The 18,834-nt window shown below is 45.4% G+C and overlaps 1 protein-coding gene across 1 annotated transcript in view; it reads left to right on the top strand.

The window, feature by feature from the left end:
• The window catches only part of LOC110496749 (hippocalcin-like protein 1), a 69,344-nt gene that overhangs the window by 34,849 nt on the left and 15,661 nt on the right, over positions 1-18,834 (top strand). The window contains exon 2 of the mRNA XM_036953599.1: positions 10,186-10,372. Within this exon, the coding sequence (XP_036809494.1) occupies positions 10,277-10,372 (96 nt within the window). The 5' untranslated portion in view covers positions 10,186-10,276. The remainder of the gene's footprint in view (positions 1-10,185; positions 10,373-18,834) is intronic.

Raw genomic sequence — 18,834 nt, 5'->3', positions numbered from 1 at the left:
AGTACCAGGATGGAGAAATGGAAGGAGGGATGGAGATATGAAGAGAGGCATGGAGAGATGAAGAGATGGACAGATTGAATAGAGGCAACAGGGAATTGAAAACGAGTGTGGTGAGAAGAGAAAGAGAGGTGTTTTTATGTATCTTCCCGGTCTGAGTACTATGAGTACTGCTGTGCAGTGACCAGTTCATTAGACTGGAGAGGGAAACATGAAGGAAACACAAGTAGAGCAAAGCAAGGAAGTAGAGAGTGGAAAGGTCATCTTTCACAGAATGTGATGTAGTCATCACCATGTAAGCAGAATTATGTGGTTGTGTGTGTGTGTGTGTGTGTGTGTGTGTGTGTGTGTGTGTGTGTGTGTGTGTGTGTGTGTGTGTGTGTGTGTGTGTGTGTGTGTGTGTGTGTGTGTGTGTGTGTGTGTGTGTGTGTGTGTGGCTGTGTCATGCTGTTATTAGAACCCCAAACTCACTGAAACACCATGCTCCATTTGTTGTTGTCATTTTATTTTCTCTCTCTCTCTCTCTCTCTCTCTCTCTCTCTCTCTCTCTCTCTCTCTCTCTCTCTCTCTCTCTCATAAATATTTTCCAACTCCAAACACATAGACATCAATATTGGGCAAACTATCCTCCAAGTTGGCACCAAGTGTTCCATAACGTTTTGAGTAGGATTTTTAGAATATTTTTTTTGGTATCAAACATGACATGCAGCTGTTTGCACTTAGCCCATAGCTCTGTTAGGGAAGCCTGGTTCCTCCCTTCAGAGCCTGGTTCCTCTCTAGGTTTTTTCCTTCCAGAGAGTGTTTCCTGTCCTCTTGGTCGTTGTGGTGGTTGATTTATGTACTTGTTTATGATCTAAGAACAATGCTCATTACCATGCTTTAGCTGTGAAGGCATTTGTGATTTATCAACTGAAAGAAAATATAATGTCAACAAAAACAATAAGTTATGTAATGGTATCATCATGCCAAAGTAAATTGCCTGTTACTCAGGCTCTGAAGCCAGGAGATGCATATAATTGGTACCATTGGAAAGCAAACACTTTGACGTTTGTAGAAATGTTAAAATAATATAGGAGAATACAATAGACACAATAGATACGGTAGGAGAAAATCCAAAGAAAAACCAACCGAAAGAGACCATGCTCTTACAATGGAAAGTATAGGGGCATACTGAATTCTAGCTCCCAGGATGCAATTCGTATGGCTTCCACAGGGTGTCAGCAGTCAATGTTCAAGGTTTCAGGCTTGTAACTTCCAAAACGAATAAGAAATATCAGTTTTAGTACAGGGACACAGTCTTAGAAATTTTTGTTTGGGCACCCCATGAAGACAAGATGCACTTGCTAAAATCGGTTTCCTATTGAACATACTTCTTTCCGTAAGAAATATTACAGTTTGATTACATTTTAGGGTATCTGAGGAGTAAATAGAAATGTATTTTGACTTCGATGTCGCCAACTAAACAGACTTTTTTAGATATAAAGATGGATTTTATCTAACAAAACGACACTAAATGTTATAGCTGGGACACTTTGGATGACAAATCAGAGAAAGATTTTCTAAAAAGTAAGTGAATGTTTAATCTTTATTTGTGAAACCTATGAAATTTATGAAACCTGTGCCGGTGGAAAAATATTTTGATGTGGGGCGCCGTCCTCAAACAATCACATGGCATGTTTTCTCTGTAAAGCCTACTGTAAATCAGACAGTGCAGTTAGATTAACAAGAATTTAAGCTTTCAACCGATGTAAGACACTTGTATGTACCTAAATGTTTAATATCCATAATTTTTATGATTATTTATTTGAATTGCACGCCCTCCAGTTCCACCGGGAGGGGGGGGGGGGGGGGGTTCTTGCAAAACATAACTGCCTAACTGAAAAATGTTGATTTGAATTTGAAAGGACAGCAGTTGCAGGAACTTAACTGAAGAATGTAAAGATCTCAATTTAAGGTAAGGTTTGTCCCCTGTATGATCTAAATGGATACTGTTTTGTGATGATATCATCCATCTTTTCATATTTGTGCAAATCTTTCTAAAATTCTGAAAATGGACCCAGTTCAATGGATATCAATCAACAAATAGGTAAGAATATGTAGGCTGTAATTATACGTCGTAGACCAGCTGTATTGGCTGCAGATGACTGAACTTTTGTGTGTGTTTCTGCAAGTATTCAGACGAGGAGGCATACAAAGGTATGTCAATTAGTATTGGTATGTTATACAGATCACATGTATCATCCTCCTCCCGGACCTCTTCATTAAATACCCCACAGGCCTCTCCATTATGGACGTGGTATGTGTATGAAAACCATTATCAAAACTGGGGTTTTTTATCCATTCACATTCGCAACAAAAACCAAGGTATGATTACTGTCATGTGCAATTATCTGTAATTATCTATAATTACAATTGATGGGATTCACAGACTTCAACCTCTCTTCACCTCTGATGAATATAACAGGAAACCTGTTTGATCACGACACACTGCAAAATCCTTCCAGCTATGGCTCAACACAACACAGTAACATCAACACAGTAATATCAACACAGTCACATCAACACAGTAACATCAACACAGTAACATCAACATGCCAGAGGATCAACACAGTAACATCAACACAGTAACATCAACACAGTAACATCAACACAGTAACATCAACATGCCAGAGGATCAACACAGTAACATTAACACAGTGACATCAACACAGTAACATCAACATGCCAGAGGATCAACACAGTAACATTAACACAGTAACATCAACACAGTAACATTAACACAGTAACATCAACACAGTAACATCAACATGCCAGAGGATCAACACAGTAACATCAACACAGTAACATCAACATGCCAGAGGATATACCCAGTAGACTTATTTGGATTTGAAAAAATTCTGCTTTGTCACTAAATTCATAATAAACAACGAGAACTCTAAAATATTGTGTTATTGTTGTTATTGTTGTTATTGTTATGCATATTATTAATAACAATATTAATAAAAGGGGAGGATGGGTTGTTTACAAAATTAACCCCAAAATGTCCTTTTAATTCTTAGGGATGTCGACAACATCTGGTGAAATTGGAGGGTGCGCAATTCAAATAAATAATCGTAATATTAAACATTTTTGAACATGATCTTATATCATTTAAAAGCTTAAATTCTTGTTTATCTAACTGCATTGTCCAATTTATAATAGGCTTTACAGGGAAAGCATACCATGCGATTGTTTGAGGACGGCGTCCCACATCAACATATTTTCAACCAGGACAGGCTTCATAAAATCACAAATAGCGATTAAATACATCACTTACTTTTGAAAATCTTCCTCTGTTTGTAATCCCAAGGATCCCAGCTACAACATCAATGGTCCTTTTGTTAGATAAAATCCTTATTTACTACCCAAAAAGTCTATTTAGTTGGCGCCATCAATTTCAGTAATCCACTTGTTCAACATGCAGACAAAGGAATCTAAAAAGCTACCGCTAAACTTTGTTCAAACAAGTCAAACTACGTTTCTATTAAATCCTCAGGTACCTTACAATCTAATTAAACTATAATATTTAATACAGAAAGAAGTATGTTCAATGGAAAATTTGTCATGTGCGATCAAACTGATTTTCCACTTTGACTCTTTGTACCAGATCTCCAAAGTCTTCCTCGTTTTGGAAGAAACAAGCCTGAAACCTTGAACAAAGACTGTTGACATCTAGTGGAATACATAGGAATTGCAATCTGGGAGATAGAATTGCATAGAGCCCATAGCTTCCCATTATAAGAGCCCGGGACCTCAACAAAAATTATTCTGGTTGGTTTTTCCTTGGATTTTTGCCTACCATATCAATTGTGTTATAGTGTCATGCATTATCTTAACATTAATACAAACTTCAAAGTGTTTTCTATCCAATGCTACCAATTATATGCATATCCTGGCTTCTGGGCCTGAGTAACAGGCAGTTTACTTTGGGCACGTCAGTCAGGCGGATATCCAGGAAACTAGACTCTAGCCCTAAGAGGAAAACGTTTTTAGAGGAACGTATAAGGGTTCCCCCACAGTTTCAATTTGAAGAGCCCCAGGAACCTTTTCTTTTTAGAGGAACGTATAAGGGTTCCCCCACAGTTTCAATTTGAAGAGCCCCAGGAACCTTTTCTTTGTAGAGGAACGTATAAGGGTTCCCCCACAGTTTCAATTTGAAGAGCCCCAGGAACCTTTTCTTTTTAGAGGAACGTATAAGGGTTCCCCCACAGTTTCAATTTGAAGAGCCCCAGGAACCTTTTATTTTTAGAGGAACGTATAAGGGTTCCCCCACAGTTTCAATTTGAAGAGCCCCAGGAACCTTTTATTTTTAGAGGAACGTATAAGGGTTCCCCCACAGTTTCAATTTGAAGAGCCCCAGGAACCTTTTCTTTTTAAAGTGTGGAGGGGGTTTTATACACCTACCATACATACAGTAGATATGAAGAGAATGTCAGCTCACTGTTTTACTCCTCTCTAACTTGATCTATTAAATAAAGCTTTGGTGATTCAGATTTACAATCTGTCTCACGAGCCAAACCCTTTATCGTCAGTCTTGATTACTTTGCTGTTGTATTGGGCTGGACCCCCCAAAAAATAATCCTTAATTGAGAGGAGGTTGGTTATGGAACGGGGGGGAAAAAATGGTTTATTATGTTTCTAAATAGGAAGTATACAGGCACGAAAAGCACATTTCTCTTGTTCAGTGCTCATATGGGCAGTGTGCGGCACAGCTAAATAGGCTGCATTCCTGCTGTTTGGTCTTAAATATCCCTTCCATCGCTGTCTAGTTCAGCCAGGTCACCCGTGATACAAGTCAGGATTCAACGTCCATCCATGTCTGAGTACGTCAGGAGATGACGTGGAAACCGGCCACTAGGGGGCAACAGTGAGCTCTGTTACCTTCAACTAGGTTTCGTTTTTTTGCTAGGTCATTGTGGACGGGGATGGCAGATGGGTGTAAGCATCTGCCTCTGATTCCAAAGGTTGCAAGTTTTTAAATCAAGTGATAGAAATATGTTTTTGAGATTTTTGTTTTGAGTCTATTCCGAACCTTAACTCTTACCTTAACCAATCAGAGTTGATGCCTAAACTGAACGCTAACCTTCAAAATGTGACGTTTGCAACAACTTAGAAATTTGAGAAACATGGGATGAACGTCTAATTTTGACATGAGACTGTGAGAGCTGGTTGCTGAAATGATCATTTTGGATCACAGTTTTTAAGGACACACCTAGAATATTTCCGCCTCCCATCTGAGCGCAAAGGAGCTGGTATATAAGACACTTGCTTTAACAAGTCAAAATTGTCAACAAATGTGCATTTGACACTAGTTCCACCTTAACACTAGCCGAGAAAAGAGCCCTGTAGGTTGCTTGCTGACACTAAGACGGCCTGGGCGGCTCGGTTATTAATTACAGCAGGTACTGACTCTCTCCAACATGTATGTATGTGCGTGTGCGTGTGTGTGTGTGTGTGTGCGTGTGCACGTGCATGTGTATGTGCGTGTGTGTGTGTGTGTGTGTGAATGCCTGTGTGTGTGTGTGCGTGTGCGCGTGCGTGTGTGTGTGTGTGTGTGTGTGTGTGTGTGTGTGTGTGTGAATGCCTGTGTGTGTGCGTGTGCGTGTGTGTGTGTGTGTGTGTAAATGCCTGTGTGTGAATGCCTGTGTGTTCTCCAAACACTCCCCTGCTGTTCGGGAAGGGCCTCTTTCAGTTGGCACTGAAATCACACCATACTATGCTCTTTCAAAGCAAATAAATGAGATGATTATAGACCTTACTGCTTCCTATTGTGCACAGCTAAAAGTCTAAAGAACTGAATCTCAGAAAACCCTGTCTCTCTGTGCTGGCATGCACAGTATGTTTGGAGCTAACAATACATAATAGACCCCCGTACTGTTCAGCCTTTTAGGATTGTACTGCAAACACTTCTTTCTAAGTCTCAATGGATAGGAGTCTGCTGTAGAGCTATATACATCAAGGTAATGCTGTCAGTAGCTCTCTGTGAAGATAGCTGAGATGACGCCATTCCAAATGGAACCCTATTCCCTATATAGTGCACTACTTTAGACCAGAGACCTATGGAACCCTATTCCCTATATAGTGCATTACTTTAGACCAGAGCCCAATGGAACCCTATTCCCTATATAGTGCACTACTTTAGACCAGAGACCTATGGAACCCTATTCCCTATATAGTGCATTACTTTAGACCAGAGCCCAATGGAACCCTATTCCCTATATAGTGCACTACTTTAGACCAGAGCCCCATGGTACCCTATTCCCTATATAGTGCACTACTTTAGACCAGAGACCTATGGAACCCTATTCCCTATATAGTGCACTACATTAGACCAGAACTATATATCTAATAGCTGGTGATATAGGCTATTGGTATTGTATGGTTCCGATGAGGTAGAGATTAGTGGATCTCCTCTTCTCGTCTCTGAGCTGACTCATATCAAACACACAGCTGACCACAGATAAAGCCAGTCTGTTTCATTGACGTCATAGTGGGACGGAGGCTAAACGTTGTGAGTTGTTTCGTCGTGAGCGTTGGAAAGCCCTACATACTAAATAGTTATAAGTTAAATAGGACAGAACAGAAGATGAACTGTTGCACATGAGATAAAAACACTGCTAAACATGAATGCACTATAGATGTCACGGGGTATAAAATGGTCCGTATCAGTGGATATCTTTACATGACATGTGTTTGATATTCTACAGAACACAGGCCGTGTCCTAAATGTATATTTAGAGTTTTGTGGATCATGACAGTCTGAATTCAGATGCGTCTTTTAGACAGATGTGATATTGGGATTACTCCTCCGAATATCACAACATGGACATTGCCTATGGCCGAAATATAGGTTAGCCTAGTGGTTAGAGTGGAGAGGCGGCAGGGTAGCCTAGTGGTTAGAGTGGAAAGGCGGCAGGGTAGCCTAGTGGTTAGAGTGGAGAGGCGGCAGGGTAGCCTAGTGGTTAGAGTGGAGAGGCGGCAGGGTAGCCTAGTGGTTAGAGTGGAGAGGCGGCAGGGTAGCCTAGTGGTTAGAGTGGAGAGGCGGCAGGGTAGCCTAGTGGTTAGAGTGGAGAGGCGGCAGGGTAGCCTAGTGGTTAGAGCGGAGAGGCGGTAGGGTAGCCTAGTCGTTAGAGTGGAGAGGCGGCAGGGTAGCCTAGTGGTTAAAGTGGAGAGGCGGCAGGGTAGCCTAGTGGTTAGAGTGGAGAGGCGGCAGGGTAGCCTAGTGGTTAGAGTGGAGAGGCGGCAGGGTAGCCTAGTGGTTAGAGTGGAGAGGCGGCAGGGTAGCCTAGTGGTTAGAGTGGAGAGGCGGCAGGGTAGCCTAGTGGTTAGAGTGGAGAGGCGGCAGGGTAGCCTAGTGGTTAGAGTGGAGAGGCGGCAGGGTAGCCTAGTGGTTAGAGTGGAGAGGCGGCAGGGTAGCCTAGTGGTTAGAGTGGAGAGGCGGCAGGGTAGCCTAGTGGTTAGAGTGTAGAGGCGGCAGGGTAGCCTAGTGGTTAGAGTGGAGAGGCGGCAGGGTAGCCTAGTGGTTAGAGTGTAGAGGCGGCAGGGTAGCCTAGTGGTTAGAGTGTAGAGGCGGTAGGGTAGCCTAGTGGTTAGAGTGGAGAGGCGGCAGGGTAGCCTAGTGGTTAGAGTGGAGAGGCGGCAGGGTAGCCTAGTGGTTAGAGTGTAGAGGTGGCAGGGTAGCCTAGTGGTTAGAGTGTAGAGGCGGCAGGGTAGCCTAGTGGTTAGAGTGGAGGGGCGGCAGGGTAGCCTAGTGGTTAGAGTGTAGAGGCGGCAGGGTAGCCTAGTGGTTAGAGTGTATGGGGTGTCAGGTAGCCTAGTGGTTAGAGTGGAGGGGCGGCAGGGTAGCCTAGTGGTTAGAGTGTAGAGGAGGCAGGTACTAGTGGTTAGAGTGTAGAGGAGCCTAGTGGTTAGAGTGTAGAGGAGGCAGGTAGCCTAGTGGTTAGAGTGTAGAGGAGGCAGGATAGCCTAGTGGTTACAGTGTAGAGGCGGCAGGGTAGCCTAGTGGTTAGAGTGTAGAGGAGGCAGGTAGCCTACTGGTTAGAGAGTAGAGGCGGCAGGTAGCCTAGTGGTTAGAGTGTAGAGGAGGTAGGTAGCCTAGTGGTTAGAGTGTAGAGGAGGTAGGTAGCCTAGTGGTTAGAGTGTAGAGGAGGCAGGTAGCCTACTGGTTAGAGAGTAGAGGTGGCAGGGTAGCCTAGTGGTTAGAGTGTGGAGGCGGCAGGGTAGCCTAGTGGTTAGAGTGTAGAGGCGGCAGGGTAGCCTATTGGTTAGAGTGGAGGGGCGGCAGGGTAGCCTAGTGGTTAGAGTGTAGAGGCGGCAGGGTAGCCTAGTGGTTAGAGTGTATGGGGTGTCAGGTAGCCTAGTGGTTAGAGTGGAGGGGCGGCAGGGTAGCCTAGTGGTTAGAGTGTAGAGGAGGCAGGTACTAGTGGTTAGAGTGTAGAGGAGCCTAGTGGTTAGAGTGTAGAGGAGGCAGGTAGCCTAGTGGTTAGAGTGTAGAGGAGGCAGGATAGCCTAGTGGTTAGAGTGTAGAGGCGGCAGGGTAGCCTAGTGGTTAGAGTGTAGAGGAGGCAGGTAGCCTACTGGTTAGAGAGTAGAGGCGGCAGGTAGCCTAGTGGTTAGAGTGTAGAGGTGGCAGGTAGCCTAGTGGTTAGAGTGTAGAGGTGGCAGGTAGCCTAGTGGTTAGAGTGTAGAGGAGGCAGGTAGCCTAGTGGTTAGAGTGTAGAGGCGGCAGGTAGCCTAGTGGTTAGAGAGTAGAGGAGGCAGGTAGCCTAGTGGTTAGAGTGTAGAGGTGGCAGGTAGCCTAGTGGTTAGAGTGTAGAGGAGGCAGGTAGCCTAGTGGTTAGAGTGTAGAGGAGGCAGGTAGCCTAGTGGTTAGAGTGTAGAGGAGGTAGGTAGCCTAGTGGTTAGAGTGTAGAGGAGGTAGGTAGCCTAGTGGTTAGAGTGTAGAGGAGGCAGGTAGCCTACTGGTTAGAGAGTAGAGGCGGCAGGTAGCCTAGTGGTTAGAGTGTAGAGGAGGCAGGTAGCCTAGTGGTTATAGTGTAGAGGAGGCAGGTAGCCTAGTGGTTAGAGTGTAGAGGAGGCAGGTAGCCTAGTGGTTAGAGTGTAGAGGAGGCAGGTAGCCTAGTGGTTAGAGTGTAGAGGAGGCAGGTAGCCTAGTGGTTAGAGTGTAGAGGAGGCAGGTAGCCATATTTTCTTGCAATATCGACACAATTTTGAATCATGATTTATGCATTTATGCATGATTTATGTATTTATGCATGATTGATGCATTTACGCATGAAATATGCACCAACACTGTCACCCCATTGGATCTGTACTCTGAGGGACCGTTGATGACGAACCAATCGGCATCCACCGTCCGTAACAAACAGGGCAGGCATATATTTTGCAAGATTGTCCTACGTTTGCATTTCTACAGAAAACAGGTGTTGTGATTGGAGCTCTGGATTTGCTATGCTGCATTTAAAATAAAATAAAAAACAGAAATAGCAGAGATGTTCTTTGGAAATAGCAACTTGGATTAAATTATGATGATGTTTGCCTTTCCATGCCTTGTATCCTACTACTGAATATGATTTAAATGATGACTCATAAAGTAGCAGGGATTTTTTTCTGTGGTCCGCATTGGATACATGTAGAAACATTCCCATTATGTAGAATATCTTAGCTCCGTCGATGAAACTAAGGACATGCATATCTAGAGCATGTCCACCCCATATATCTAATAACATGTCAGATATCTGGAATTGTATCGATAAAGATATCCCCTGATATCGAACCTTTTCGCCCAGCGATTGTAATACCATTGCATTTTGTGTAAAACGCTACAAGATGTTGCTACACAGTTCGAATCCCAGGCTCAAAGTGTCAGATGTTTTATTTGACTGACTTTTGTTGTAATGGATGACATTACATACTAGGAGGTAGGTGGCCATGTATTGGTCACTGATCTTTGGCTGTCTCTCTACAACTGTAGGGATGACCTTTGATTGGACGGCAATACACCAGTCGTCATGGCTACAGCCCATAGACACTTCTCCAGTTAATTATTTGGTTTCAGATTGCTTCCTGATTTAATTGATTGCCGCCCTTTTCTCTCTAGTCTGTCATTGGTTGCTCACGCCCTCTCCCTCTCTTCTCTGTGATTGGCAGGTTGTGACCAGGGACCTGGTAGGTGTTGTTACCGCTGTAGTCCATCGTCTCAGAGACCAAGTGTGTTTCGCCACGGTGTTGCGTCGTTGCCATGGGGAAACAGAACAGCAAGCTGAGGCCGGAGATGCTTCAGGACCTGAGAGAGAACACTGAGTTCTCCGACCACGAACTACAGGAGTGGTACAAGGTCAGTGTACACACACACACAAAAACACAGAGATGCACGCATGCAAACTCACAGACAAATACCCACGCACACCGTAATCATAACTCTAACATCGTGGTAGAAGGTGACAGCAGACAGACAGATAGACCTGATTCCTAATATAGTGGTAGAAGGTGACAACGGACAGACAGATAGACCTTATTCCTAATATAGTGGTAGAAGGTGACAACGGACAGACAGCTAGACCTTATTCCTAATATAGTGGTAGAAGGTGACAGCAGACAGACAGATAGACCTTATTCCTAATATAGTGGTAGAAGGTGACAACGGACAGACAGCTAGACCTTATTCCTAATATAGTGGTAGAAGGTGACAACGGACAGACAGCTAGACCTTATTCCTAATATAGTGGTAGAAGGTGACAGTGGACAGACAGATAGACCTTATCTCCAACAGGTGTTCATCCCTGGCCTTTTCAGACCAGGGAAACCACTACTAATAAGAAACATACTGGAATAACCAGGGAAACCATTACTAATAAGAAACATACTGGAATAACCAGGGAAACCACTACTAATAAGAAACATACTGGAATAACCAGGGAAACCACTACTAATAAGAAACATACTGGAATAACCAGGGAAACCATTACTAATAAGAAACATACTGGAATAACCACGGAAACCACTACTAATAAGAAACATACTGGAATAACCAGGGAAACCACGACTGAAACGATACATGCTGGAATAACCAGGGAAACCACAACTGAAACGATACATACTGGAATAACCAGGGAAACCACTACTGAAACGATACATACTGGAATAACCAGGGAAACCACGACTGAAAGATACATACTGGAATAATCAGCTCTTTAAATTGCATCTTTTATCTATGTTATATGATATTTAACCTCTTACCCTCAATCTCCTATGACAGATAAATACAGGGACAATGAATCTAAGTCCCTCTAGAATGGATGAGATGTTTAACCAGAGGAAAAATAACTCTAGACCACCTTTACTCCACACACAGAGATGAGTACAAAGCTCTCCCCCGCCCTCCATTTGGCAAATCTGACCATAAGTATATCCTACTGATTCCTGCTTACAAGCAAAAAATTAAGCAGGAAGTACCAGTGACTCGCTCAATACAGAAGTGGTCAGATGACGCTGATGCTAAGCTACAGGACTGTTTTGCACAGACTGGAATATGTTCCGGCATTCATCCAATGGCATTGAGGAGTATACCACCTCAGCCATCGCCTTCATCAATAAGTGCATCGATGATGTCGTCCCCACAGTGACTGTACGTACATATCCCAACCAGAAGCCATGGATTACAGGCAACAGCCACATTTAGCTAATGTCGATTTCAAGGAGCGGGAGACTAATGCGGACGCTTATATGAAATCCCGCTATGCCCTCAGACGAACCATCAAACAAGCAAAGAGTCAATACAGTAATACAGTCAATAATCCTACTACACCGGCTCTGATGCACGTCGGATGTGGCAGGGCTTGAAAACTATTACGGACTACAAAGGGAAACCCAGATGTGAGCTGCCCAGTGATGCGAGCCTACCAGACGAGCTAAATGCATGAAGCATGAAGCATGCACGAGAGCACCAGCTGTTCTGGAGGACTGTGTGATAATGCTCTCGGTAGCCGATGTGAGCAAGACCTTTAAAAGGGTAAACATTCAAAAAGCCGCGGGGCCAGATGGATTACCAGGAGGTGTAATCTAAGCATGCGCGGACCAACCTCTCCCTGACCGAGTCTGTAATACCAACATGTTTCAAGCAGACCACCATAGTCCCTGTGTCCAAGAAAGCGAAGGTAAACTGTCTAAATGATTAGCGCCCCGTAGCACTCACGTCTGTATCCATGAAGTGCTTTGAAAGGCTGGTTATGGCTCACATCAACAGCATCCCCTAGACCTACTCCAATTCGCATACAGCCCCAACAGATCCACAGATGACGCAATCTCAATCGCACTCCACACTGCCCTTTCCCACTTGGACAGGAACAGCTATGTGAAAATTCTGGTCATTGACTACAGCTCAGCGTTCAATACCATACTGCCCACGAAGCTCATCACTAAGCTAAGGACCCTGAGTCTAAACACTTCCCTCTGCAACTGGATCCTGGACTTCCTGATGGGCCGCCCCCAGGTGGTAAGGGTTGGCAAGAACACATCTGCCACGCTGATCCTCAACAGTGGGGAACCTCCGGGGTGCGTATTTAGTCCCCTCCTGTCCTCTCTGTTCACCCATGACTGTGTGGCCAAACAAGACTCCAACAACATCATTAAATTTGCTGACGGCATAACAGTGGTAGGCCTGATCACTGACATTGATGAGACAGCCTATAGGGAGGAGGTCAGGGAACTGGCAGTGTGGTGCCAGGACAACAACCTCTCCCTCAATGTGAACAAGGCAAAGGAGCTGATCGTGGACTACAGGAAAAGGCAGACCGAACAGGCCCCCGTTAACATCAACGGGGCTGGAGTGGAGTGGGTTGAGAGTTTCAAGTTCCTTGGTGTCCACATCACCAACAAACTATCATGGTCCAAACACACCAAGACTGTTGTGAAGAGGGCACGACAACAACTGTTTCCCCATTAGGAGACTGAAGATTTGGTTCCCCAGATCCTCAAACAAGTTATACAGCTGCACCATAGAGAGCATCCTGACCGGTTGCATCACCGCCTGGTATGGCAACTGCGTAGGACTATTGTGGCTAATCCTTATTGTGGATAGCTTCACACAGGTTCTGTCTATCGGAGATTAAATTATCCCTATGCTCGTAGCAGTTAAGCAAACTCAAACTATCATTGATTAACAACCTAGTGTGTGAACAAAACAATTTAAATAGCTAGGAAACAGAAGGACAAAGTCACACTTTAGTAGGCTTTTGGGTAAATTAGACCAACTTCTATGCCTGTATATTTTAGCACTTCACTCACAGTGCGCACAGCGGCCCAGGCAAATGCCATCACTAGCCGGCCTACACCCAGTACCCTGCCCTGAACTTAGTCACTGTCACTAGTCGGCCTCCACTCAGTACCCTGCCCGGAACTTAGTCACTGTCACTAGTCGGCCTCCACCCAGTACCCTGCCCTGAACTTAGTCACTGTCACTAGTCGGCCTCCACCCAGTACCCTGCCCGGAACTTAGTCACTGTCACTAGTCGGCCTCCACCCAGTACCCTGCCCGGAACTTAGTCACTGTCACTAGTCGGCCTCCACCCTGTACCCTGCCCGGAACTTAGTCACTGTCACTAGTCGGCCTTCACTCAGTACCCTGCCCGGAACTTAGTCACTGTCACTAGTCGGCCTCCATCCAGTACCCTGCCCGGAACTTAGTCACTGTCACTAGTCGGCTACCACCCAGTACCCTGCCCTGAATTTAGTCACTGTCACTAGTCGGCCTCCACCCAGTACCCTGCCCGGAACATAGTCATTGTCACTAGTCGGGCTTCGTCCCAGTACCCTGCCCTGAACTTAGTCACTGTCACTAGTCGGCCTCCACTCAGTACCCTGCCCTGAACTTAGTCACTGTCACTAGTCGGCCTCCACCCAGTACCCTGCCCGGAACTTAGTCACTGTCACTAGTCGGCTACCACCAGGTTACTCAACCCTGCACCTTAGTGGCTGCTGGCCTAATGTAAATAGACATGGAATATATTTATCTCATGTCATTGCTTAGATGTATGCATAAATAAGACCTTATAGATGCCAAGTCTTAGTCATGATATGGTTTCAGTTTTGCACACCTGGATTGTAGAATATTTGCACATTGTTCTTTTAAAAAATGCTTCAAGCTCTGTCAAGTTGGTTGTTGATCATTTCTAGAAATTAAAGCCTTGCCATAGATGTTCAAGCCAATTTAAGTCAAAACTGTAATTAAGCCACTCAGGAACATTCAATGTCATCTTGGTAAGCAACACCAGTGTAGATTTGGCCTTCTGTTTTAGGCTATTGTCCTGCTGAAAGGTGAATTTGTTTCCCAGTATCTGTTGGAAAGCAGACTGAACCAGGTTTTCCTCTAGGATTTTGTCTGTGCTTTGCTCTATTCCGTTCAATTTCATCCTAAAAAAACTGCCTTGTCCTTGCCGATGACAAACATACCCATAACATGAGGCAGCCACCACCATGCTTGAAAATATGAATAGTGGGACTCAGTGAGGTGTTGTGTTGGATTTGCCTTAAACATAACTCTTTGTATTCAGAACATAAATATATATATTTTTTGCCACATTTCGTACAGTATTACTTTAGTGCCTTGTTGCAAATAGGATAAATGTTTTGGTATATTTTCATTCTTTACAGGCTTCCTTATTTTCACTCTGTCATTTAGGTTATTATTGTGGCGCAACTACAATGTTGTTGATCTATCCTCAGTTTTCTCCTATCACAGCCATTAAACGCAGTTTCCTTCCTCTCCGGCAACTGAGTTAGGAAAGACTCCTGTATCTTTGTAGTGACTGGGTGTATTGATTCACCATCATTACACCAAAGTGTAATTCATAACTTCACCATGCTCAAAGGGATATTCAATGTCTGCTTTTTTTTCTTTTTTTACCCATCTACCAATAGGTGCCCTTCTTTGCAAGGCCTTGAAAAACCTCTTTGTGGTTAAATCTGTGTTTGAAATTCACTGCTTGTCATGACTTCTGCCGAAGTCAATGCCTCTACTTGTTCGGGGCGGTGCTCGGCGGTCGACGTCACCGGTCTTCTAGCCATCATTGATCCATTTTTCATTTTCCATTGTTTTTTTCTTGTCTTCCCACACACCTGGTTTTAATCCCATTCATTACCTGTTGTGTATTTAACCCTCTGTTTCCCATCATGTCTTTGTCAGAGATTGTTTTATGTCCAGTTCGTGTTGTTTTGTATTTGGTGCGTGACGGGTCCTCGTACCCAATTCTTTTCATTTGTATTTATGGTTTCGGAGTTACGTTTGTTTTATTAAATTATTCCATTTTACCAAGTTTAATTCTTCTGCGCCTGACTTCCCTGCCACCTATACACACGATTGTGACAGAATCTCTGACCACCAATGAAGTCAGCAGGAGAATTAAACTTGGTTTAAACTTGGTTTAAATCTAGTTAAGGAGGAAATCAACGCCTTTGGAGCCTGAATGGAGGATGTTTTAGGTACGAACCAGTCCTCGGGGATATGAGTTTATTCCCGGCCTTTGGGCTAGCACTGTTTCTGCGTGCGAGGTGGGATATATGGGACTCGAAATGTAGTTCTTTGCTTCTTTGTGTTGATTAGCTACCAGCTATGAAACAAAACAGCGGAAATACTTAATAGCTATGGCAGCAAATTGTTTTGCTATAAATACATTTTCATTTATCACGTCCAATTTAATTTATACATTTTTTTGGAGCGGGGGGGGGGGGGTAAAATGGTGGCACTGTAAAGCCCTGAAATTCACTGAAAGAGAAAATGCAGGAGCATCATGCTCTCCCCCCTCCTCTGTGTAAAGAAATACGACTGCAACCAATCACACTGCCAACAGGCACCAGGAGGCGGGACAGACAGCAGACTATCATACCAGCAGTGTTTCTTGCTTTGTGACTGACAGGTGCCTGTCCTATCAGTAGATCGCTAGAAGATGCATATGGTTCATTCTAGTGGTAGGGAGCTCGGCAGAATGTTTTGTGACCTTACCCCTAACCCCTTACCCCTAAGCCCTTACCCCTTACCCCTTACCCCTAACCCCATACTCCTTACCCCTAACCCCTAACCCCTTACCCCTAACCCCTAACCCCATACCCCTAACCCCTTACCCCGTACCCTTTACCCCTAACCCCTAACCCCTTGCCCCTTGCCCCTAACCCCTTACCCCTAACCCCTAACCCCGTACCCCTTACCCCTAACCCCGTACCCCTAACCCCGTACCCCTAACCCCGTACCCCTAACCCCTCACCCCTAACCCCTCACCCCTAACACCTTACCCCTCACCCCTCACCCCTAACCCCTTACCCCTAACCCCTAACCCCTTACCTCTAACCTATTACCCCTCACCCCTAACCCCTAACCCCTTACTCCTAACCCCGTACCCCTAACCCCTTACCCCTAACCCCTTACCCCTAACCCCGTACCCCTTACCCCGTACCCCTTACCCCTAACCCCGTACCCCTAACCCCGTACCCCTTACCCCTTACCCCTAACCCCTTACCCCCAACCCCTTACCCCTCACCCCTAACCCCTCATCCCTCACCCCTCACCCCTTACCCCTAACCCCTAACCCCTAACCATTTAGCCCTTACCCCTAACTCCTAACCCCTAATCCCTAACCTCTTACCCCTAACCCCTAACCCCTTACCCCTAACCCCTAACCCCTTACCCCTAACCCCTAACCCCTATACCCTAACCATTTAGCCCTTACCCCTAACCCCTAACCATTTAGCCCTTACCCCTAACCCCTAGCCCCTAACCCCTAACCATTTAGCCCTTACCCCTAACTCCTAACCCCTAAACCCTAACCTCTTACCCCTAACTCCTAACTCCTAACCCCTAACCTCTAACCCCTAACCCCTTACCCCTAACCTCTAACCCCTAACCCCTAACCCCTAACACCTAACCCCGAACCCCTAACCCATAACCCCTTACCCCTAACCTCTTACCCCTAACCCCTTACCCCTAACCCCTAACCCTTAACCCCTTACCCCTAACCCCTCACCCCTAACCCCTAACCCCTTACCCCTAACCCCTAACCTCTAACCCCTTACCCCTAACCCCTAACCCCTAACCCCAGAGGTCAGACGGGTGGTAATGGAGCCATACTTGCAACAGCACTTATTCATACATTTATTATTCAGAAAACCACACACACACACACACACACACACACACACAGACACACACACACACGCACACACACAGACACACGCGCACGCACACACACACACACACACACACACACAGACGCACGCGCACGCACACGCACACACACACACACACACACACACGTGCGTTCAGTGATGAGGTAGTTCATCAGCCAACTGTCGTCTTATCATGCTGAGATTTGGACCAGAAATCTTCTCATGATGGAAGAAACATCATGGTGCCCTGAGCAACTTAACAACAAGCATATGGAGCTGTCACCTATCTGTCCTCTTCCTCTACCCATCCTCTTCATCAACAGGCTGGGGCTGCATCCCAAATGGCACCCTGGCCCCCTCTGGGCTCAGACTGCTGAACACTTGAACTGGACTGACCACCTGCTCTGATTCTCCACACCTTAACACACACACACACACACACACAGACACACACATACACACACACACACAGTACAGACACACACACACACACACACACACACACACACACACACACACACACACACACACACACACACACACACACACACACGCTACAGACACACACACACACACACACACAAGCTACACACACACACACACACACACACACACACACACACACACACACACAAGCTACACACACACACAGACACACATACACACACACACACACACACACACACACACACACACACAAGCTACACACACACACAGACACACATACACACACACACACACGCTACAGACACACACACACACACACACACACACACAAGCTACACACACACATTGCATCTGCTGCTTCCGGTCTCTTATTATTATTGCTAAATACTGCACAATGTTACACTTTACCCCCCATTCTCCCTTTCCCCAAAACATGTGTAACTATTTGACTATAAATGGTTCCTTCCTGTATTATACTTGAAAGGCTGGTCATGGCTCACATCAACACCATCATCCCAGAAACCCTGGACCCATTTAAATTCGTAAACCGCCCGAACAGACCCACAGATGATGCAATCTCTATTGCACTCCACACTGCCCTTTCCCACCTGGACAAAATGAACACCTATGTGAGAATGCTGTTCATTGACTACAGCTCAGCGTTCAACACCATAGTGCCCACCAAGCTCATCACTAAGCTAAGGACTAAACATCTCCCTCTGTAACTGGATCCTGGATTTCCTGACGGGCCACTCCCAGGTGGTAAGGGTTGGCAACGACACATCCACCACGCCTACCATCAACACGGTGGCCCCTCAGGGGCTTGTGCTTAGTCCCCTCCTGTACTCCCTGTTCACCAACAACTGCGTTGCCAAATATGACTCCAACACCATCATTAAGTTTGCTGACGACACCAAGTTGCTAGGCTTGATCACCGTCGATGATGAGGCAGCCTATAGGGAGGACGTCAGAGATCTGGCCGTGTGGTGCCAGGACAACAACCTCTCCCTCAACGTCAGCAGGACAAAGGAGCTCATTGTGGACTACAGGAAATGGAGGGGCGAGCACGCCCCCATCCACATCGACGAGGCTGTAGTGGATTTGGGTCGAGAGCTTTAAGTTCCTCTGTGTTCACATCACTAAGGAATTAACATGCTCCACAGACACCAACACAGTCGTGAAGAGGGAATGCCAGTG

This window comes from Oncorhynchus mykiss, chromosome 18 (assembly GCF_013265735.2).
Source record: "Oncorhynchus mykiss isolate Arlee chromosome 18, USDA_OmykA_1.1, whole genome shotgun sequence".
NCBI classification, from domain to species: Eukaryota; Metazoa; Chordata; class Actinopteri; order Salmoniformes; family Salmonidae; genus Oncorhynchus; species Oncorhynchus mykiss.
The sequence above is the reverse complement of the archived record's forward strand: the minus strand, read 5'-3'. Positions and strand labels throughout refer to the sequence as shown.